General features: G+C 46.7%; 1 protein-coding gene across 3 annotated transcripts; it reads left to right on the forward strand.

Annotated features, from left to right (window-relative positions):
- Positions 1 to 3,115: 3,115 nt before the first annotated feature.
- APOBEC1 (apolipoprotein B mRNA editing enzyme catalytic subunit 1) lies at positions 3,116 to 22,853 on the forward strand. 3 transcript variants are annotated; one of them, XM_039472164.2, is made up of 5 exons: positions 3,116 to 3,208; positions 15,906 to 15,933; positions 17,798 to 18,195; positions 18,861 to 18,979; positions 22,557 to 22,853. In XM_039472164.2, the coding sequence occupies exons 1-5, from the start codon at positions 3,193 to 3,195 to the stop codon at positions 22,704 to 22,706; spliced, it is 711 nt and encodes a 236-aa protein (XP_039328098.2). In that variant the 5' UTR covers positions 3,116 to 3,192; the 3' UTR covers positions 22,707 to 22,853. The 3 variants fall into 3 exon arrangements, with proteins under 3 accessions (XP_039328098.2, XP_074259230.1, XP_074259231.1); XM_074403129.1 differs by having other exon boundaries at positions 3,120 to 3,244; XM_074403130.1 differs by lacking the exon at positions 18,861 to 18,979 and having other exon boundaries at positions 3,120 to 3,244.
- Positions 22,854 to 24,032: the final 1,179 nt, after the last annotated feature.

Consider the following 24,032-nt stretch of genomic DNA (forward strand, 5'->3'; position numbering starts at 1 on the left):
TAATCCCAGCTGCTCGGGAGGCTGAGGCAGGAGAATTGCCTGAATCCAGGAGGCGGAGGTTGCAGTTGGCTGAGATCGTGCCATTGCACTCCAGCCTGGGTAACAAGAGCGAAACTCCATCTCAGAAAAAAAAAAAAAAAAAAAAAAAAAAAAGATTTCATCAGGGTAGCATTTCTTCTGGAGGCTCTGGGAGAAAATCCATTCCTTGCATTTTTGTTTCTACAGGCTTTCCTCCTTCCTTGAATCGTGGCCTGCTTTGAGCCAGCAAGCAGAACTCTGCTCCCACCCTCATAGCTCCCTTTCTCATTCTGACTCTTGACTCTTCTACAACCCTCTTGTAAGGACCCTGTGATCAGACTGTGCCCACCTGGATAATCCAGGATCGTTGTCCCATCTCAAGATCCTTAATTAATGAGAAAGGCCCTTTTGGCATCTAAGTTCACATGTTTAACAGATTCCAGGGATCAGGACATGGATATCGCTGGGGGCTATTATCCTACCTTTTTTTTTTTTTTTTTTTTTTGAGACAGTCTCACTCTGTTTCCCAAGCTGCAGTGCAATGGCGGGATCTCAGTTCACTGCAACCTCTGCCTCCTGGGTTCCTTCAATTTTCATGCCTCAGTCTCATGAGTAGCTGGGATTATAGGCACCTGCCATCACGCCTGGCTAATTTTTGCATTTTTTTTTTTTTTTTGAAAGATGGGGTTTTGCCATGTGGCCAGGCTGGTCTTGAACTCCTGGCTTTAGGTGATCCACCCACCTCAGCCTCCCAAACTGCTAGGATTACAGGCGTGAGCCACTGCGCCTGGCCAATTTTTGCATTTTTAGTAGAGATAGGGTTTCACCATGTTGGTCAGGCTGGTCTTGAACCTCTGACCTCAGGTGATCTGCCCACTTCTGCCTCCCAAAGTGCTGGGATTACAGGTGTGAGCCACTGCACCTGGGCTATCCTACCTTTATTCTACCATTATTCTACTTTTGCCTAACTTAGAAAAACTTGGTCTCTGAAGGGCCTCTATTGATGATGTGAGATTTCTGCCCTTCTTCAAAACACTGATCTGCCCCGGTCCAAACACCTACCTGCTTTATCTCATGGAGGTTCCGGGTTGACTTGCGTAACTAGGTAAAGTCTTGTATGTAGGATTCAGGTTCCAGGTTCATCGGACCTTGAAATTCAGAGTTCAGGGGCTCAAGATTTGAGACAGTAGAGGGAGACTTTGGCCTTGAGAAAGTGACCTCAATTCTAGGAGACTCAGAGGAATTTTTGGCTTGAAGTTGACCCAGGGTTCAGGCAACAGAGAGCAATGGCGTAGCAAAATACCACATTTACTTTTTCAAGGGGAATAAAAAAGCAGAAGTGGCCGGGCCTGGTAGCTCATGTGCCTGTAATCCTAGCACTTTGGGAGGCCGAGGAAGGTGGATCACTCTCGGTCAGGAGTTCGAGACCAGCCTGGCCAACACGACAAAATATAAAAGTTCTCTACTAAAAACATAAAAATTAGCTGGGCATGGTGGTGGGTGCCTGTAATCCAAGCTACTAGGGAGGCTGAGGCAGGAGAATCACTTGAACCGGGGAGGTGGAGGTTGCAGTGAGCCGACATTGCACCATTGTACTTCAGCCTGGGCAACAAAAGCGAAACTCCGTCAAAAAAAAAAAAAAAAAAAAAAAAAAAAAAAAATAGCAGCAGTGGACTTAGCCACACACTAGGCTAATCTTAGCTTGAAGGATGAAGAGAACACCAAAGACCTATACACAAACTACTGACTCAGAGGTCAAGGTCCTTCTCATTTTGTATCGAATAGCGCCCCTCCCCTCTCCAACAGGGATGAGGGACAAAGAGCAAAATGAGAGGAAGCTGGAAATAGGAGAATAATAGCCAAGGCCAGAGTGTGCTCACCAGATAACATAAAAACTTTCAAGCTATAGTTACAGGTGAAGTCTCTCTTAAGTTTTCTCCTTCCTCTTGTTTCTTTAATAAAGAATGACGCATCCTTGATGCAGAGCAGGGGATAATGAAAAATAAATAAATAAGCCGGGCGCGGTGGCTCAAGCCTGTAATCCCAGCACTTTGGGAGGCCGAGGCGGGTGGATCACGAGGTCAAGAGATCGAGACCATCCTGGTCAACATGGTGAAACCCCGTCTCTACTAAAAATAGAAAAAATTAGCTGGGCATGGTGGTGCGTGCCTGTAATCCCAGCTACTCAGGAGGCTGAGGCAGGAGAATTGCCTGAACCCAGGAGGCAGAGGTTGCGGTGAGCCGAGATCGCGCCAGTGCACTCCAGCCTGGGTAACAAGAGCGAAACTCCGTCTCAAAAAAAAAAAAAAAAAAAAAAAAAAGGCCGGGCGCGGTGGCTCAAGCTTGTAAACCCAGCACTTTGGGAGGCCGAGGCGGGCGGATCACGAGGTCGAGAGATCGAGACCATCCTGGTCAACATGGTGAAACCCCGTCTCTACTAAAAATACAAAAAGTTAGCTGGGCATGGTGGCACGTGCCTGTAATCCCAGCTACTCAGGAGGCTGAGGCAGGAGAATTGCCTGAACCCAGGAGGCGGAGGTTGCGGTGAGCCGAGATCGCGCCATTGCACTCCAGCCTGGGTAACAAGAGCAAAACCTCGTCTCAAAAAAAAAAAAAAAAAAAGAAAGAAATAAACCAAACAAAACAAATATATAAAGGATGATGGATCCGTCTTGCCTTAATCTTTATTTGAAGAAAGAGAAAAGTGGCCAGGCGCCGTGGCTCACGTCTGTAATCCCAGCACTTTGAGAGGCTGAGGTGGGCAGATCACCTGAGGTCAGGAGCTCGAGACCAGCCTGACCAACACGATGAAACCCCATCTCTACTAAAAAATAAATAAATAAATAAAAAGAGAACGTTTCCTAAATTCAGATGTCACTGGAGAAGAACTTTGGAATTTGGTAACCCCAGTGATCTACTCTACAAAATTAATGTAATTGACATAATAGGCTTTCTCATCACTAAGGATGTAAATCCCCAGGATAACGTCCCTCTTAGCCTCCTGTTTGTACAGACAGCCCAGATTCCCAGTAATTGCCTGAGAATGAGGAAGGAGTCAGGAATGAGTCATCCTCTGCCCAAGCAGGTGGCAGTGGGCACACCTGAAGAAACAAGGTCCAGGAACAATCAGCACAACTTACGATTCCAGAGGAAGAAGTCCAGAGACAGAGCACCATGACTTCTGAGAGAGGTAAAACAGAGCCGGGGGCAAGTATTCTCGAACAATGTAAGAAGTGTGTGTGTGTGCGTGTGTGTGTGTGTATGGGTGCGTGCGTGTGTGTGTGTGTCCTGCTGATTCTTCCATCTGTAGGTGTTTTCCAACTTCCTTAATTATTGATTCATATATTAATCTTAAATCAGATGATTTATTATTATCATTTACTTGTCCAAGTGACTTGAACCAAATGTCATTAAATCAGTGTTTCTTTTGTAGCAGGATTTTTAAAGGACAGAGAGAGCTTTCAGGCTTCAAGAGAATTTTATTAGGTGCACCAGCTCATACTTAGACTACTGTTTTTAAATGGCTGTGGCCCCAAACCAAGAATTACATGTTTTTAATACACTTTAGGGCGGGAAAAACAAGGCAGGGAACAAGTTTGGAGACAAAGGCAGTTAATTTTACTTCGTGACAGTTTTGCAGTCTTGAAAAACATATTTTCTACCTGGTTCACCTTGGTCTCATGGCCTTGCAGCTGGGGTAGAGAAAAACAAGGATAGCAGAGGCCAAGCACAGTGGCTCACACCTGTAATCCCAGCACTTTGGGAGGCTGAGGCGGGAGGATTGCAAGGTCAGGAGTTCGAGACCAGCCTAGCCAATATGTTGAAACCCTGTCTCAACTAAAAATACAAAAACATTAGCTGGGCATGGTGGCGCATGCCTGTAGTCCTAGCTACTTAGGAGGCTGAAACAGGATAATTGCTTGAATCCTGGAAGTGGAGGTTGCAGTAAGCCGAGATCACGCCACTGCACTCCAGACTGGGTGACAGCATGAGACTCTGTCTCAAAACAACAACAACAACAACAAAAAACAAAGAAAAACCCAAGGATAGCAGAAATATGTAAATACGTGTGGGTAGAGATATATGCCTGGGTGCTTACATGAACTTCCTTATTTCTAAGGGAGGAGGGAGTTGTATTGGATTTGCTCTTCTTTTACTAACTTTTACTAAGTACAGTTTTATGACTTACTTTGAATGTGTGTGTGTTGCTTGATAAGCCTGTAGTTGCAGTTAATATAATTCAGCTGGGAGGGGTTACTTACTTAGCTTAAGTGTGATTTTTCTAGCAACATATTTTAATCTTTTTTTTTTTTGAGACGGAGTTTCGCTCTTGTTACCCAGGCTGGAGTGCAATGGCGCGATCTCGGCTCACCGCAACCTCCGCCTCCCGGGCTCAGGCAATTCTCCTGCCTCAGCCTCCTAAGTAGCTGGGATTACAGGCATGCGCCACCACGCCCAGCTAGTTTTTTGTATTTTTTTAGTAGAGACGGGGTTTCGCCATGTTGACCAGGATGGTCTCTTTTTTTTTTTTTTTTTTTTGAGACGGAGTTTCGCTCTTGTTGCCCAGGCTAGAGTGCAATGGCACGATATCGGCTCACTGCAACCTCCGCCTCCCGGGTTCAGGCAATTCTCCTGCCTCAGCCTCCTGAGTAGCTGGGATTACAGGCATGCGCCACCATGCCCGGCTAATTTTTTGTATTTTTAGTAGAGACGGGGTTTCACCATGTTGACCGGGATGGTCTCGATCTCTCGACCTCGTGATCCACCCGCCTCGGCCTCCCAAAGTGCTGGGATTACAGGCTTGAGCCACCGCGCCCGGCCATCTTTTATTTTTATTTTTATTTTTTTTAAGATGGGGTTTCACCATGATGGCCAGGCTGGTCTTGAACTCCTGACCTCAGGTGATCCATCCACCTCGGCCTCCCACAGTGCTAGGATTACAGGCATGAGCCACAGCGTCTGGCCACATATTTTAATCTTAACTATAATTCTCATTTTATTTTATTTTGTTTTCCTCCTCAGTTTCACGATAAAAAAAAATTAAGTAGCCGGGCGCGGTGGCTCAAGCCTGTAATCCCAGCGCTTTGGGAGACCAAGGCGGGTGAATCACAAGGTCAAGAGATCGAGACCAACCTGGTCAACATGGTGAAACCCCGTCTCTACTAAAAATAGAAAAAATTAGCTGGGCATGGTGGCACGTGCCTGTAATCCCAGCTACTCAGGAGGCTGAGGCAGGAGAATTGCCTGAACCCAGGAGGCGGAGGTTGCGGTGAGCCGAGATTGCGCCATTGCACTCCAGCCTGGGTAACAAGAGCGAAACTCTGTCTCAAAAAAACAAAACAAAACAAAACAAAACAAAACAAAACAAAATTAAATAGCCTGGTGCAGTGGCTCATGTAATCCACATGCCTCGGCCTCCCAAAGTGCTGGGGTTATTAGGCATGAGCCACCGTGTCAGGCCCTCAAAATTAAATAAATAAAAAATAGTAAAATACAGCCTGGTACAGTGGCTCACACCTGTAATCCCAGCACTTTGGGAGGCCAAGGAGGGTGGATCACTTGAGGCCAGGGGTTTGAGACCAGCCTGGGCAACATAGTGAAACCCTGTCTCTACTAAAAATACAAAAATTAGCCAGGCATGGTGGCGCATACCTGGAGTGCTACCTGTAAGATTTATTGCCAAGGTAAAATGAGGAAACTGAGGCAAGTATAAGAAAATGAGGAGCTAATTTATTCAGCTCCCCGGCGAGGTTCTGTGGTCCAGGAAGGGGCCAAAGAAGTCATGCCCAGCTGTTTAGGGAGTGGGGTTTTATGGGGAGGGAAGGCAATTGATCGGCTATTGGGGAAACAAAGCAAAGGTAATCTTATTGGCTGTTAAGAAGCAGGAAATACCTGGAACTAGCTGCCATTGGTAGGTGTGCAGGTCCTTGGGTAAGTGGGCCTGCTGGGGGCATACAGGGCAGATTGCTACCGGGCAGGGTCTGATGAGGCTTCTTTTAAAATTTTCTGCAGGGTTTATCAACATGGGGCTGGGGGTTGAATGCATAGTTTAGTGCTGAATGTGGGCTTAGGTCTGGTATGCGGAGGCAGGTGCGGGGAAGCCGTGCAGCAAGGCCAGATAATGGGCTTGGGTGATGATGCAGTTATCAGACACGGAGAGAGATGGATGTGTGCGTTTAACCCTCTGCCAGGCAGCCGGCCTTACACTACCTACTCAGGAGGCTGAGGCAGGATGATCGCTTGAACCCGGGAGACAGAGGTTGCAGTGAGCTGGGATCGCGCCATTGCACTCCAGTCTGGGCAACAGAGCAAGACTCTGTCTCACAAAAAAATAAAAATAAAAACAAAAAATAAAAAAAATTAAATAAAAATACAACTGTTTAAGTAACAGTTTAAGGTGGCTGGGCGCAGTGGCTCACGCCTGTAATCCCAGCACTTTGGGAGGCCGAGGTGGGTGGATCACGAGGTCAAGAGATCGAGACCATCCTGGTCAACATAGTGAAACCCGTCTCTACTAAAAATACAAAAAATTAGCTGGGCATGGTGGCGCACGCCTGTAGTCCCAGCTACTAGGGAGGCTGAGGCAGGAGAATTGCTTGAACCCAGGAGGCAGAGGTTGCGGTGAGCCGAGATTGCGCCATTGCACTCCAGCCTGGGTAACAAGAGCAAAACCCCGTCTCAAAAAAAAAAAGAAAAGAAAAAAAAAAAAAGAAAAAAAAAACAGTTTAAGGTAACAACAGACATGGTAGCATAAGAATAAGGTGCTAATTGATAAATGAGCTGACAATGACAAATTAATAAATCAGTGCACAGTTACTGTTAGAAAAATTCATGGGAGAGGAAGAACAGTTCAGGCTGAAGGAAAGAATTTCAGCTGAGGTAGGATTTGAGCTGGATTCTAAGAGAAGCATAGACTTAAAAAAACATTTATTTTAAGCGACTTGGGGGTGGGTTCACTGCTTTAGCCAGGTTGTTCTCGAACTCCTGGGCTCGAGCAATTCTCCACCCTTGGCCTCTCAAAGTGCTAGGATTACAGGCATAAGCCACCATGCCTGACCACATTTTTTTTTTTTCACAATTTGCTCTGTTGCCCAGGCTGGATAGTGGTGCGATCACTACTCACTGCTGCCTTGACCTCCTATGCTCAAGAGATCCTCCCCACTCAGCTTCCTGGGTAGCTGGACAACAGGTGTGGGCTGGCAGACCCTGCTAATTTTTTGTAGAGACTAGGTCTTCCTTTATTGCCCAGGCTGGTCTTGAACTCCTGGGCTCAAGTGATCCAACAGCCTCGGCCTCCGAAAGTACTGGGATTACAAGGGTAAGCCATCACGTCAGACCAGACGGGCAGACTTCAGATTGACAGAAAAGAGGAGATTTTAGGTTGATTGAATCCTGCTGATAAACAGAATTTAAAAGCTTTTATAGAGACTTGTACCTGGAATATAATGAACAAACTGGTTAGGCTACAAAAAAGTCATGTAAACAATTTGAAGTAAGACCAGAAAGCCAATTTGAAGTTTTTGTTAAACGAGCACTTTGAATGAAGAAACCCCTCAGACAGCGTTTGTGTGAGCAACATGACTGTTTATTCACCTGGGTGCAGGCGGGCTAAGGATGAAAAGGGTGTTATCGAAGGGTGATGGAATAGGAGTTGGTTTACAGGAAGAATGGGGGAAGAATTTTTGGTTTACACGGTTAGCCAAGTTTCCTTTCACAGGTTTATAAAGTGGTTTGGTTACGGTGGCAAAACCCTGGTATCTGGAGGCAAAAGTGTCCTAACAATGCCTAGGAAGGACAGAAGCTGTTGTTTCGTGGATGGGGTTGGGGTTTGGGAAATTAACTGGATATAGTTGGTGGAGAGAGCACATGTATGCTGGTGAAAGATTATAACAGATGGGGAAGAAATTTGGGCTTTAGGAAAAGCGTTTTTTTGTTTTTTTTTTTAGACGGAGTTTCGCTCTTGTTACCCAGGCTGGAGTGCAATGGCGCGATCTCGGCTCACTGCAACCTCCACCTCCTGGGTTCAGGCAATTCTCCTGTCTCAGCTTCTTGAGTAGCTGGGATTACAGGCACGCGCCACCATGCCCAGCTAATTTTTTGTATTTTTAGTAGAGACGGGGTTTCACCATGTTGACCAGGTTGGTCTCGATCTCTCGACCTTGTGATCCACGCGCCTCGGCCTCCCAAAGTGCTGGGATTACAGGCTTGAGCCACCGCGCCCGGCAGGAAAAGCGTTTTTGAGGTGAAGAACAGAGTAGTGAGTTGTGGAAGTGGGTATGGAAGATAGGAGGGTATGGGGTTTGGTACAACCAGGTGGATGGGAGGTGTGATCTGAGAAGGCGGAGGTCTTGGACTAGTCTGTAGAGTTTGTTTTTTTTGACAGGCAGGATAGGGAAGAAATTTGGGCTTTGGAAGGGGATACATGATACCCCTTTGGGTACAGATGCTGAAGAAGCAGGAGGGTGAATTAAAAGGCCAAGTTGCAACAGATGGGTGATAACACGCTTTTTTTTTTTTTTTTTTTTTTTTTTTTTTTTTTTTGAGACAGAGTTTTGCTCTCGTTACCCAGGCTGGAGTGCAATGGTGCAATCTCGGCTCACCGCAACCTCCACCTCCTGGGTTCAGGCAATTCTCCTACCTCAGCCTCCTGAGTAGCTTGGATTACAGGCAAGCGCCACCATGCCCAGCTAATTTTTTGTATTTTTAGTAGAGACGGGGTTTCACCATCTTGACCAGGATGGTCTCAATTTCTCGACCTCGTGATCCACCTGCCTCGGCCCCCCAACGTGCTGGGATTACAGGCTTGAGCCACCGCGCCCGGCCCGATAACACGCTTTACACCTTTTAACGCCTGTTGTGGGACAGGGTACTGGTGCTGGGCATGGTAAGGGGGTTAGGTTTTAAGGGGATGATGAGGGGTGAGTGACTTGTAGCAACTGATGGGGACGTGGTGTCCCATACACTAGGGTTAAGGTAGGGGGACATAAAAAGAGTTATTGAGGGAGGTGCGGGTTCAGGGAGGAGGGCAGCAGTGAGACGTGGCTGTAGCCCAGGAACAGTTAAGGAGGCAGACAGTTTTGCTAAGATATCTCAGCCTAACAGGGGAACTGGACAGGTGGGGATGATACGAAAGAATGTGGAAAGGAGTGCTGGCCTAATTGACACCAGACCTGGGGAGTTTTGAGAGGCCTGGAGGCCTGGCCGTCAATTTCCACAACAGTTATGGAGGCCAAGGAGACAGGTCCTTGAACAGAAGGCAGTGTGGGGTGGGTGCCTCAGTGCTGATTAAGAAGGGGGTGGACTTACCCTCCACTGTAAGAGTTACCGGAAGCTTGGCATCCTAGATGGTCCAGGGGGCTTCTGAGATGCTTGGGCAGCATCGGTCTTTAGCCGCCAAGCCGAGGGTTGGAGCTCCAGGAGCTCTGGGAGCAGCTACATGACTTTTCTTTTCTTTTCTTTTTTTTTTGAGACGGAGTTTCGCTCTTGTTACCCAGGCTGAAGTGCAATGGCGTGATCTCAGCTCACCGCAACCTCCACCTCCTGGGTTCAGGCAATTCTCCTGCCTCAGACTCCTGAGTAGCTGGGATTACAGGCACGCGCCACCATGCCCAGCTAATTTTTTGTATTTTTAGTAGAGACGGGGTTTCACCATATTGACCAGGATGGTCTCGATCTCTTGACCTCGTGATCCACCCGCCTCCGCCTCCCAAAGTGCTGGGATTACAGGCTTGAGCCACCGTGCCCGGCCTCATTTTTTATTATTTATTATTATTATTTATTTATTTTTATTTATTTTTATTTATTTATTTATTTATTTATTTTGAGACGGAGTTTCGCTCTTGTTGCCCAGGCTGGAGTGCAATGGCGCGATCTCGGCTCACCGCAACTTCCACCTTCTGGGTTCAGGCAATTCTCCTGCCTCAGCCTCCTGAGTAGCTGGGATTACAGGCACACGCCACCATGCCCAGCTAATTTTTAGTATTTTTAGTAGAGACGGGGTTTCACCATGTTGACCAGGATGATCTCGATCTCTTGACCTCGTGATCCACCCGCCTCGGCCTCCCAAAGTGCTGGGATTACAGGCTTGAGCCACCGCGCCCAGCTTATTTTTTTATTTTGAGACGGAGTTTTGCTCTTGTTACCCAGGCTGGAGTGCAATGGCGCGATCTCGGCTCACCGCAACCTCCGCCTCCTGGGTTCAGGCAATTCTCCTGCCTCAGCCTCCTGAGTAGCTGGGATTACAGGCACGCGCCACCATGCCCAGCTGATTTTTGTATTTTTAGTAGAGACGGGGTTTCACCATGTTGACCAGGATGGTCTCGATCTCTTGACCTTGTGATCCACCTGCCTCGGCCTCCCAAAGTGCTGGGATTATAGGCATGAGCCACCGCACCCGGCCTGTATATATATATGTGTATATATATTTAAAGTATATATAAAAATATAAAGTATAGACAAGGTTTCACCATATTGGCCAGGCTGGTCTCAAACTCCTGACCTCGTGATCCACCCACCTCGGCCTCCCAAAGTGCTGGGATTACAGGTGCGAGCCATCATGCCCAGCCTAAATTTTCAATCAATATGTGCAAAGTGATTATTATTTAAAAATATTAGCTTGAGGAGAGTTCTCAGACTTAATTTTATTGTCATAAGCTTCTTATAGTGCAGTCTCATAGACTTCCTTTTTCCGTCATGCCACAGACTCTCAGATCATCTGACACTATGTTTCTGTTGAGTAATCGAGCCATAAATCAAGATCTTTACTCTTCAGTTCCTGTACCACCCTTCTCAAAATGCAGCCTGAGTCTGGAAAATAATACACTTGTAACCAAGGACCAACACCTATTAAACCAACACCTGTTTAATCATTTATCAAACTTGAAATAAAAACCTAATTTCGGCTGGGCACAGTGGCTGAGGCCTGTAATCTCAGCACTTTGAGAAGCTGAGGCAATTGGATCATGAGGTCAGGAGTTCGAGACCAGCCTCGCCAAGATGATGAAACCCCGTCTTTACTAAAAATACAAAAATTAGCCAGGTGTGCTGGGCACGGTGGCTCACACCTGCAATTCCAGCACTTTGGGAGGCTGAGGCAGGTGGATCACCTGAGGTCAGGAGTTCGAGACCAGCCTGACCAATATAGAGAAACCTGTCTCTACTAAAAATACAAAAATTACTGGGCATGGTGGCACGCATCTGTAGCTCCAGCTACTCGGGAGGCTGAGGCAGAAGAATCACTCGAACCCAGAAGTGGAGGTTGCTGTGAGCTGAGATTGCACCATTGCACTCCAGCCTGGGCAATAAGAGTGAAACTCATTCTCAAAATATTAAAAAAAAAATTTTTTTTAAGAGATAGGGTCTCACTGTATCACCCAGGCTAAAGTATAGTTGCATATCATAGCTTACTGTAACGTGTAACTCCCGGGCTCCAGCGATCCTCCTTCCTCAGCCACTCAAGTAGCTGTGCTAACACACACAGCTAATTTTATATGTGCTAACAAACATGTGCTAACACACTCAGCTAATTTTATATTTTGTAGGAATGGGGTCTCACCATGTTGTCCAGGCTGGTTTCAAACTTCTGGCTTCAAGAGGTCCTCCTGCCTTGGCCTCCCAAAGAGTTGGGATTATAGGTGTGAACCCCGGCACTCAATGCACACACACACACACACACACACACACACACACACATAAAACCAAAGCCCACCAATGCCACCTCCTTTCCTATTTTCCAAACGACTCCAACCCACCGTCTGCACCACTCCCTGTGAGACCCCTCAAAGCTGTCCATTCCCACGTCTACATTAGGCTTCTGTACCCATCATGTCATACCATTTCTTCTATTTCCATTTCATTTCACAGAAACTGATTGGTCATCTGAGCACCTCGGCAGTGTTTTCCTAGTGATAAACCCAAAGCTAAAGTTATGCATGTATGCAAACTGTTTCATGCCTGTGGAATCCAAATTACGTGAGGTATTCCACCTTAACTGTCTGGTTTAGTGTATAGACAACACGTGGTATTCTACTGACTTCCTTTTTTCATTGTCTTTTTACTTCAGTTCTGTTTTTTAATGCTAGCCAATTTTTCTTCGAATTATTTTTCTCCTTATTCCTAAATAAATACGTGAAGTCAAATATAATATATTAGGGCTGGGCGTGGTGGCTCACGCCTGTAATCCCAGCACTTTGGGAGGCTGAGGCAGGTGGATCACGAGGTCAGGAGTTTAAGACCAGACTGGCCAACATGGTGAAACCCTGTCTGCACTAAAAAATACAAAAATTAGCTGGGCATGGTGGCTTGTGCCTGTAATCCCAGCTACTTGGGAGGCTGAGGCAGGAGAATTGCTTGAACTGGGACCCGGGGGCCGGAGGTTGCAGTGAGCCGAGATCGCGCCACTGCACTCTAGCCTGGGCTACAGGGAGAGACTCCATCTCAAATAAAACAAAACAAAACATAATAGTTTACTGTCAGCTTTGTTCTTCATAATTTAACGTCTCAAATTGTTGATTTGGTAAAAATTAGGCCTCTAGGGTTTACTCTTTCACTAGGAGACCATCCTGTATAGTGAAAAGAACTTGGGCCTCAGGCCGGCTGTGGTGGCTCATGCCTGCAATGCCAGCATTTTGGGAGGCTGAGGCATGGGGTTCACTTGAGCCCCGGAGTTCAAGACCAACCTGGGCAACGCCATCCCTACAAAAAATACAAAAATTACCTGGGCGCAGTGGCATGCGCCTGTAGTCCTGGCTAATTGAGAGGCTTGAGACCAGGAAGCAGAGGCTGCAGTAAGCCAAGGTCATGCCATTCCACTCCAGCCTGGGTGATGAGAGGAAATCATTGTCTCAAAAAAAAAAAAAGAACTTTTACATCAGATATGTTGATAGAATTACCATTTCTTTCTTTCTTTCTTTTTTTTTTTTTTTTTTTTGAGACGGAGTTTCGCGCTTGTTACCCAGGCTGGAGTGCAATGGCGCGATCTCGGCTCACCACAACCTCCGCCTCCTGGGTTCGGGCAATTCTCCTGCCTCAGCCTCCTGAGTAGCTGGGATTACAGGCACGCGCCACCATGCCCAGCTAATTTTTTGTATTTTTAGTAGAGACGGGGTTTCACCATGTTGACCAGGATGGTCTCGATCTATTGACCTCGTGATCCACCCGCCTCGGCCTCCCAAAGTGCTGCGATTACAGTCTTGAGCCACGGCGCCTGGCCTTAGAATTACCATTTCTTAAGACTATAGGTTCTGGGCTTGTTCCACTAGAGTTTTATTATATTTGAGTTGGCCAACTATGTATATACATTTTATTTAGAGATGAAGTCTTGCTCTGTTGCCCAGGTTGGAGCGCAATGGCGCGATCTCGGCTCACCGCAACCTCTGCCTCCCGGGTTCAAGTGATTCTCCTGCGTCAGCCTCCTGAGTATCTCGGATTACAGGCACCTGCCACCATGCCCAGCTAATTTTTGTATTTTTAGTAGAGACGGGATTTCATCATGTTGGTCAGGCTGGTCTTGAACACCTGACCTCAGATGATCTACCTGCCTTGGCCTCCCAAAGTTCTGGGACTATTGGCGTGAACCACCATGCCCGGCTGACAAAATACTTTAATGGTTAAATGTGTTGTGAAGTGTATAAAGATGCTATTGTTATTGGATTCCATCATAAGGTCTAAGGCATACGCAAAAAAGAGAGGTTAAATAAGACAGAAAAACAAAGACGGGGGCTAGGCCTGGTGACTCACACCTGTAATCCCAGCACTCTGGGAAGCCAAGTTGGGAGAATCTCTTGAGGTCAGGAGCTCGAAAGTAGCCTGAGCAACGTAGTGAGACCCCTGTCTCTACAAAAATAAAACTAAAAGTAAAAATAAAAAGTAGTCAGGCGAGGTGTTGTGCCTACAGTCCTAGCTACTCTGGAGGCTGAGTGGAGGATCACTGGATCCCAGGAGTTCAAGGCTGCAGACAGCCATGACCGCACCACTACACTCCAGCCTGGGCAATAGAGTGGGACCCTTTCTCTATTTAAAAACAGAAAGGGCTGGGCGTGGTGGCTCACACCTCTAATCCCAGCACTTTGGGAGGCTGAGGCGGGTGGATCATGAGGCAGATCAGGAGATCAAGACCACCCTGACCAACGTGGTGAAACCCCATCTCTACTAAAATACAAAAAAAAAAAAAAAAAAAAAAAAAAATTAGCTGGGCATGGTGGTGGGCACCTGTAGTTCCAGCTACTCGGGAGGCTGAGGCAGGGAAATCGCTTGAACCCGGGTGGCGGAGGTTGCAGTGAGTTGAGATTGCACCACTGCACTCCAGCCTGGCAACAGGGCAACACTTCATCTTAAAAAAAAAAAAGGATTAGGCCGGGCGCGGTGGCTCACGCCTGTCTGTAATCCCAGCACTTTGGGAGGCCGAGGCGGGTGGATCACAAGGTCAAGAGATCGAGACCAGCCTGGTCAACATGGTGAAACCCCGTCTCTACTAAAAATACAAAAAATTAGCTGGGCATGGTGGCGCGTGCCTGTAATCCCAGCTACTCAGGAGGCTGAGGCAGGAGAATTGCCTGAACCCAGGAGGCGGAGGTTGCGGTGAGCCGAGATCGCGCCATTGCACTCCAGCCTGGGTAACAAGAGCAAAACTCCGTCTCAAAAAAAAAAAAAAAAAAAAAAAAAAAAAAGGATTAAAGAAGGAAGGAAAGAAGGAAGGAAGGAGTAAAGGAAGGAAGAAAAGAAGGAAGGGGAAAATATGTTCATAGTAGGTAGTAGTGAAGTTTATTTAATTATTTATTCAGTAATTTATTCAAATCTATTGTCAACTAACATGTTTCAGGCAGTGTGATAGGGTTTGAACAAAATGTACAAAATCCGTATCTCACATAATTTACAATTCAGTGTTATTAAGGCATGTAAATAGACAATCATGGTAGAGCATGATAATGACTATGATGCAGTACAGGGTACTATGAGGTCACACAGAGATTACACCTAGGAACCTTTATTTTATTTTTATTTATTTCTTTGAGACAGGGATTTGCTCTTTTGCCCAGGCTGGAGTGCAATGGTGAGATCTTGGCTCACTCAACCTCTGTCCCCTGGGTTCAAGCAATTCTCCTGCCTCAGTTTCCCGAGTAGCTAGAATTATAGGTGCCTGTGATCACATCTGGCTAATTTTTGTATTTTTAGTAGAGATGAGTTTCGACAGGTTGGCCAGGCTGGTCTTGAACTTCTGACCTCAGGTGATCCGCCTGCCTCGGCCTCCCAAAGTGCTAGGATTATAGGCTTGAGCCACCATGTCCGGCTTCTAAGAGCCTTTACGAAGTGACTTTCCCATTGCACTTAATAATTTTTGTTGACGCCTTAGGGAGGATTACCATGTTTGGGATTGGGCATCTGGCAAAATCGATTTTGACAGAGCCCTTAAAAATCTTGCTTTTCGGCCGGGCACGGTGGCTCACGCCTGTAATCCCAGCACTTTGGGAGGCCGAGACGGGTGGATCACGAGGTCAAGAGATCGAGACCATCCTGGTCAACATGGTGAAACCCCGTCTCTACTAAAAATACAAAACATTAGCTGGGCATGGTGGTGCGTGCCTGTAATCCCAGCTACTCAGGAGGCTGAAGCAGGAGAATTGCCTGAACCCAGGAGGCGGAGGATGCGGTGAGCCGAGATCGCGCCATTGCACTCCAGCCTGGGTAACAAGAGTGAAACTCCGTCTCAAAAAAAAAAAGTCTTGCTTTTCTTGGGTACAATGAACTGGTCCAATACAATTAATCTATGAGAGAATTGTTAAATTCCATTTTCTGAGATGATGTACAGGTTTGGAATGATAGAGCACTTTTTCTGAGCATCTCATCTGGTGTTTGAGTGTTATTTGACATAATCATGTCTTGATCAACAGGTCCTTCCACTGGCGATTTCACTCTGAGGTAAGAATAATACTATCACAGTACTCATTTAATTCAATCAAGGATAAATGGGTCTTTAAGAGCAGTGCATGATGGCACATGTGCCTATAGTCCCAGCCACTCAGGAGGCTGAGGCAGGAGCGGGGGAATCTCTTGAGCCCAGGAGGTCAAGCCTGCAGTGAACTATGATTGCACCACTGCACTCCAGCCGGGCTGACAGACTAAGACCCTGTCTCGAAAAAAAAAAAAAAAAAAAAAAAAAAGGAACTGTAGATATAGCTTCCTTTATTATTCCTTTTCTGTTTTGTCATTTCCCCATTCTTTCATTTTTACCTTTTCCAATGCCATTTTTTACCATTTTTTTCTTCTTCTTTTTTTTTTTTTTTGAGACGGAGTTTCGCTCTTATTACCCAGGCTGGAGTGCAATGGTGCGATCTCGGCTCACCGCAACCTCCACCTCCTGGGCTGAGGCAATTCTCCTGCCTCAGCCTCCTGAGTAGCTGGGATTACAGGCACGCGCCACCATGCCCAGCTAATTTTTGTATTTTTTAGTAGAGATGGGGTTTCACCATGTTGGCCAGTGTGGTCTTAAACTCCTGACCTTGTGATCCACCCGCCTCGGCCTCCCAAAGTGCTGGGATTACAGGCTTGAGCCACCGCGCCCGGCTCTATGATTTTTTTTGTATCTTTGCTCTTATGTCTTTTGATCTCTTTAAATAAATGACTCTCTTGCTTGCTTGTCTGTTATTGTCTTACAATATCTCTTCTCTTTTTCAATCGTGTGCTTTTATAGCCATTAGTGAAATACCTGGGAAACTCATTTGTCACTTTAACTTCATTTTATACTGTCTGCCTGTTTTTCAGACATATAACAGGAAAGTCTTGCCGAGGAATACCATCTCATGATAGGTGGAAGGACTGGTCTATGTAATAAACGAACGTGACACTTTAGGGATGAGTGAGAGCTATTAGGATGTAATAAGCTCGTGACTTAACCATACCTCAAGGAAGAGTCTGCAGCTCAATTCTGAGTTTCCCTTGAGTCACGGCTTTCAGACATAGAGTGTTAAATCTAAAGATATCACTGAGAGCAATTAGAATTTCTTTCTTATAAGAGTTAGTATAGGCCGGGCGCGGTGGCTCAAGCCTGTAATCCCAGCACTTTGGGAGGCCGAGGCTGGGGGACCACGAGGTCAAGAGATTGAGACCATCCTGGTCAACATGGTGAAACCCCGTCTCTACTAAAAATACAAAAAATTAGCTGGGCATGGTGGCACGTGCCTGTAATCCCAGCTACTCAGGAGGCTGAGGCAGGAGAATTGCCTGAACCCAGGAGGCGGAGGTTGCGGTGAGCCGAGATCGCACCATTGCACTCCAGCCTGGGTAACAAGAGCGGAACTCTGTCTCAAAAAAAAAAAAAAAAAAAAAAATTATAATTCAAACAGACCTCTTCAGATAACATTGAGACAGACTAGAAAAGGAAGTTTCTCGAGATGTTACATCTCAGATTAGCCTGACAGAAGAGGGGAGCAGGGGCCAGCCGCAGTGGCTCACGCCTGTAATCTCAGCACTTTGGGAGGCTGACGTGGGCAAGTCACGAGGTCAGGAGTTTGAGACCTGCCTGGCCAACGTGGCGAAAGCCTGTCTCTACTAAGAACACAAAAAATTAGCCACACGTGGTGGTGACAGGTACCTGTAATCCCAGCTCCTCTGCTTGAACCCTGGAGGTGGAGGTTGCAGGAAGCCAAGGTCGAGCCACTGTACTCCAGCCTGGGCAACAGTGTGAGACACCGTCTCAAAAAAAAAAAAGAAGAGGGAGCAGAAAAAGATTTCTAAGATCTCTCTAAATATGACATAACAGTGTGGGCTACTTTTCATACTTCAGGAGAAGAATTGAACCATGGGAGTTTTCCATCTCCTATGACCCCAGAGAACTTTGTAAAGAGACCTGTCTGCTCTACGAAATCAAGTGGGGCATGAGCTGGAAGATCTGGAGAAGTTCAGGCAAAAACACCACCAATCACGTGGAAGTTAATTTTATAGAAAAATTTACGTCAGAAAGGCATTTTCACTCGTCTGTCAGCTGCTCCATCACCTGGTTCCTGTCCTGGAGTCCCTGCTGGGAATGCTCCCAGGCTATAAGAGAGTTTCTGAGTCAGCACCCTGGTGTGACTTTGGTGATTTATGTAGCGAGGCTTTTTCAGCACATGGATCAACAAAACCGGCAAGGACTCAGGGAGCTCGTTAACAGTGGAGTCACTATTCAGATTATGACAGCATCAGGTAAAACAGTCAACAAAGAAACTTCATTGTTTACAAGAGGCTGTGGTGACAGTAGCTGTTTTTTAGGCCAGAAGATTGGTTATCCCCGGGTGGAAATCGGCGAAGTAAAAGTCCAAAATAATGTGTGAAAGGATTAGATCTGAAATTCATGACAAGGAAAATAACAAAAATACAACTCCCGGCTATGCCTGGTGGCTTGTGCCTGTAATCCCAGCACTCTGGGAGGCCAAGGCGGGAGGATCACTTGAAGCCAGGCGTTCAAGATCAGCCCCATCTCTACAAAAAAATTAAAAAATCAGTAGGCATGGTGGCATGCACTTGTAGTCCAACCTGCTTGGGAGGCTGAGGTGGGAAGATCTGAGCTCAGACGTTCAAGGCTGCAGTGAGCTATGTTTGGTCTTACCGCACGCTGGCCTAGGTGACAGAGCGAGACTCTGTCTCAAAAAACAACCACCACAACCACCATCAGCACCAACAACTCTTTTCTCTGGTCTTGCCTCTCAGCCATCTTTAAATAGACTACTTTATTCTTTTTAGGGAGCCTAATGTCCAGCAGCAACTAGACCAGAGACTAGAGGCTTTCTATATGGTAAACTAGGTTGGGGCCCTTTTTAAGTAATTTACCATTCTGCTTGTTGAATGAGCCAAGATTTGTGTTTCCTTAGAGTATTATCACTGCTGGAGGAATTTTGTCAACTACCCACCTGGGGAAGAAGCTCACTGGCCACGACATCCACCTCTGTGGATGATGCTGTATGCACTGGAGCTGCACTGCATAATTCTAGTGAGTTACTTCAGGGACACAGATGCCGATGCAAAAAGAAACATCCGTCTTTAAAGTTCTTTCCCGAGAATTTTGATTCTTACTTTCTTTTCTTTTTTTTTTTTTTTTCTTGAGACGGAGTTTCGCTCTTGTTACCCAGGCTGGAGTGCAATGGCGCGATCTCGGCTCACCGCGACCTCCGCCTCCTGGGTTCAGGCAATTCTCCTGCCTCAGCCTCCCAAGTAGCTGGGATTACAGGCACGCGCCACCATGCCCAGCTAATTTTTTGTATTTTTAGTAGAGACGGGGTTTCACCATGTTGACCAGGATGGTCTCGATCTCTCGACCTCGTGATCCACCCGCCTCGGCCTCCCAAAGTGCTGGGATTACAAGCTTGAGCCACTGCGCCCGGCCCTTACTTTCTTTTTGACATTTATATTGAGATTCAGTTATTTAACTAGCTAGGTCCTCTTTTTTTTTTTTTGAGACGGAGTTTTGCTCTTGTTACCCAGGCTGGAGTGCAATGGCGCGATCTCGGCTCACCGCAACCTCCGCCTCCTGGGTTCAGGCAATTCTCCTGCCTCAGCCTCCTGAGTAGCTGGGATTACAGGCACGCGCCACCACGCCCAGCTAATGTTTTGTATTTTTAGTGGAGACGGGGTTTCACCATGACCAGGATGGTCTCGATCTCTTGACCTCGTGATCCACCTGCCTTGGCCTCCCAAAGTGCTGGGATTATAGGCTTGAGCCACCGTGCCCGGCTAGCTAGGTCCTCTTAAGAAAAATCTCAGAGCCAGGTGTGGTGCTGCACACCTGTAGTCCCAGCTACTCAGGAAGCTCACTTGCAAGCTGTAGTGAGCTATGATCATACCAATATGCTCCAGCCTGCGTGGTATAGCAAGACCCTGTTTCAAAAAACAGCTGGGTGCAGTGGCTCATGCCTGTAATTCCAGCATTTTGGGAGGCTGAGATGGGAGGATTGCTTGAGGCCAGGAGCCTGAGACCAACCTGGCCAACATAGTGAGGTGCCAGTTCTAAAAAAAAGAAAATTATGTGGCTGGGCGCAGTGGCTCACACCTGTAATCCCAGCACTTTGAGAGGCTGCAGCGGGCGGATCACAAGGTCAATAGATCGATACCATCCTGGCCAACATGGTGAAACCCCGTCTCTACTAAAAAATATAAAAATTAGTCCCAGCTACTTGGGAGGCTGAGGCAGGAGAATTGCTTGAACCCAGGAGGCAGAGGTTGCAGTGAGCTGAGATTGCGTCACTGCACTCCAGCCTGGCGACAGAGCAAGACTCTGTCTCAAAAAAAAAAAAAAAAAGAAAAGAAAATTATGCATCAAACAAACAGCACCTCGACCTAAGAACAAGATAACCTGTTTGTGAGAAGTAAGTAGGAGAAGGGAATTTGGATAAACTGATCTAAGATATATGTGGTCCCCATGTTAATTACATTTTATTATTTTTTATTCTTTTTTTCTTTTTCTTTTTTTTTTTTTTAATGATAGGGTTTCACCATGTTAGTCAGGCTGGTCTTGAACTCCCAACCTCAGGTAATCTGCCCGCCTTGGCCTCCAAAGTGCTTGGATTACAGGTGTGAGCCACCACGGCTGGCCTTATTTTTTATTCTTTTTTTTTTTTTTGAGACGGAGTTTCGCCCTTGTTACCCAGGCTGGAGTGCAATGGCGCGATCTCGGCTCACCGCAACCTCCGCCTCCTGGGTTCAGGCAATTCTCCTGCCTCAGCCTCCTGAGTAGCTGGGATTACAGGCACGCGCCACCATGCCCAGCTAATTTTTTGTATTTTTAGTAGAGACAGAGTTTCACCATGTTGACCAGGATGGTCTCGATCACTCGACCTCGTGATCCGCCCGCCTCAGCCTCCCAAAGTGCTGGGATTACAGGCTTGAGCCACCGTGCCCGGCTATTCTTATTTTATTATTATTATCATTTTGAGACAGAGTTTTGCTCCTGTTGCCCAGGCTGGAGTGCAATGGCGTGATCTTGGTTCACTGCAACCTCCACCTCTTGGGTTCAAGCGATTCTCCTTCCTCAGCCTCTTGAGTAGCTGGGATTATACGTGTCCACCACCACGCCCAGCTAATTTTTGTATTTTTAGTAGAGATGAGGTTTCACCATCTTGGCCAGGCTGGTCTTGAACTCCTGACCTCAGGCGATCCACCTGCCTCGGCCTCCCAAAGTGCTGGGATTACAGGTCTGAGGCACTGCACTCGACCATTATTGTTATCTTTTAACCCACAGGGTCTCACTACATTGCCTAGGCTGGGATGTAGTGGCTATTCACAGGCACCCTCACAGCATAACACAGCCTCAAACTCTGAATTCGTGGCCTCAAGCAATCCTCTGACCTCAGCCTCCTGTGTGGCTAGAACCACACGCATGTGTCATGGTGTCTGGCTTTATCATCATTATTGTTCTTGTTACCACAACATATATTGGTTCTACTGTATTTGAGATATTCCCCTTTCCCTTATTAGCATGTGTAATCTTATTGAAGAAAATGTATGTTACATTGGATTATCTTTTTTTTTTTTTTTTGAGACAGAGTCTTGCTCTGTTGCCAGGCGCCAGGCTGGAGTGCAGTGGCGCAATCTCGGCTCACCGCAACCTCTGCCTCCCGGGTTCAAGCAATTCTCCTGCCTCAGCCTCTCGAGTAGCTGGGACTACAGGCTCATGCCACCATGTCCAGCTAATTTTTGTATTTTTAGTAGAGATGGGGTTTCACCATGATGACCAGGATGGTCTTGATCTCTTGACCTCGTGATCCACCTGCCTTGGCCTCCCAAAGTGCTGGGATTACAGGTGTGAGCCACTGTGCCTGGCTTGGATTCTCTTGAAAGTAGTCGTTCAGGTCAGGTGTGATGGCTCACACCTGTGATCCCAGCACTTTGGGAGGCAGAGGTGGGTGGATGATTAGAGTCCAGGAGTTGGAGACCAGCCTGGGCAACATGGTGAAACCATGTCTCAACAAAACCACAAAAAAATTGGCTGGGTGTTGTGATGCATGCCTGTAGTCCCAGCTACTTGGAAGGCTGAGGTGGGAGAAGTGTTCGAGCCCAGGAGGGTGAGGCTGCAGGCAGCTGTGACTGCGTCACTGCACTCCAGCCTGGGTGAATACATTGAGTCCACAGCAAGACCCTGTCTCAAAGAAAAGAGAAGTAAATCGTCTTCCAATTGACATTTACAAATGTTTGTGGTGATAATAGTATTAATTAAAATCTTTTTTTTTTTTTTTTTTTTTGAGACAGAATTTCACTCTTGTTGCCCAGGCTGGAGTGCAATGGCGCGATCTCGGCTCACCGCAACCTCCGCCTCCTGGGTTCAGGCAATTCTCCTGCCTCAGCCTCCTGAGTAGCTGGGACCACAGGCACGCGCCACCATGCCCAGCTAATTTTTGTATTTTTAGTAGAGATGGGGTTTCACCTTGTTGACCAGGATGGTCTCGATCTCTTGACCTCGTGATCCACCCGCCTCGGCCTCCCAAAGTGCTGGGATTACAGGCGTGAGTCACCGCGCCCGGCCCATAATTAAAATCTTTATCCTAAGGATTAAATATAATCCTTTTTCATTCCAGGGTCTTCCACCTTGTTTAAAGATTTCAAGAAGATGGCAAAATCGACTTACATTTTTCAGACTTCACCTTCAGAATTGCCATTACCAAATGATTTCACCACAAATCCTTTTAGCGACAGGGCTGATCCAGCCTTCTGTGACTTGGAGATGAACAGAGTGATTCCATGTGTGTCCTGATTCAAGAACAAGCAATGATGACCCACTAAAGGGTGAATGCCATATGGAATCTAGAAATGCTCACAAGGTACCCCAAAACTCTGTAGCTTAAACCAACAATAAATGCGTATTATCTCTCACAGTTTCTGTGGGGAGGGAATTTAGAAGCAGCTTATCTGTGTGTTCCTGTGTCTAGTCCCCTAAGAGGTTGCAGTCAAGACGGCAGCAAGGGCTGCAGTCATTTGAAGACTTGCCTGAGGCTGGAGAATAACTCCCAGGCGGCAGGCTCAGAGGGCCGGCAAGTTTGTGCTATCGGCTGGTAGAAGGTTTCAGTTTCTTGCCATGTAGGAGTCTCAACAGGGTTGCCTAAATACACTCAGGACAAGAGAACTGACTTCCTACAGATTAAGTTATCTTTTGAAGAATTTCTTGTAGAGATGGTGCTTTGCCATGTTGCCCAGGCTGGTCTCAAAGTCCTGGACTCAAGTGATCCACCAGCCTTGACCTCCCAAAGTGCTGGGATTACCGGTGTGAGCCACCACCGTGCCTGGCCGAGGGCAAGTGATCTAAGAGAGACCAAGGTGGAAATTTCCGTGACTTTAATGGCTTCATCTTGGAATCACACCTTATTTCTTTTGCAATATTATTTTATTTTATTTTTTAAATTTTGAGACGGAGTTTCGCTCGTTACCCAGGCTGGAGTGCAATGGCGCGATCTTGGCTCACCGCAACCTCCGCCTCCTGGGTTCAGGCAATTCTCCTGCCTCAGCCTCCTGAGTAGCTGGGATTACAGGCATGTGCCACCATGCCCAGCTTATTTTTTGTATTTTTTGTAGAGATGGGGTTTCGCCATGTTGACCAGGATGGTCTCAATCTCTTGACCTCATGATCCACCCGCCTCGGTCTCCCAAAGTGCTGGGATTATCGGCTTGAGCCACTGCGCCCGGCCTCTTTTGCGATATTCTATTCGTCACACAGGCCAGCCATGATTCAGAGTAAGAGGGGACTTATACACAAGAATTTGAAACTCAGGACGTGAAAATCCAAAATGGATTTTCCCTGTAGGGGCTTTCTCTGTTTTCAGGACAAATAATGACATGGAACCAACTTCTGCAGGCACAGCTACAGGAAAACAGAAGACAAAGTGGTAACACTTGTTTTTATTTGTTTCTTAATTAGAATATCGTAAGATTTACAGATAATTTATGGAGGATTGGATGACTAGCTGCAGAGTTGAGCTACCCTCTTTCCAAGAGCTTCAGAGACCTGCAGAGGCATTGAATGACATGCCTGCAGAAGTTTTTTGGTAGGAATTCTCATT

The sequence above is a fragment of the Saimiri boliviensis genome, chromosome 7 (assembly GCF_048565385.1).
Source record: "Saimiri boliviensis isolate mSaiBol1 chromosome 7, mSaiBol1.pri, whole genome shotgun sequence".
Classification (NCBI taxonomy): Eukaryota; Metazoa; Chordata; class Mammalia; order Primates; family Cebidae; genus Saimiri; species Saimiri boliviensis.

What these genes read in the sequence shown, in the direction of transcription:
- APOBEC1 (XM_074403129.1), top strand. Translation starts at nt 3,193, where the DNA reads ATGACTTCTGAGAGAGGTAAAACAGAGCCGGGGGCAAGTATTCTCGAA. An exon ending in ACTGGCGATTTCACTCTGAG is followed by an intron (nt 15,934 to 17,797) that starts GTAAGAATAATA and finishes TTCATACTTCAG; the next exon opens with GAGAAGAATTGAACCATGGG. An exon ending in TCAGATTATGACAGCATCAG is followed by an intron (nt 18,196 to 18,860) that starts GTAAAACAGTCA and finishes GTGTTTCCTTAG; the next exon opens with AGTATTATCACTGCTGGAGG.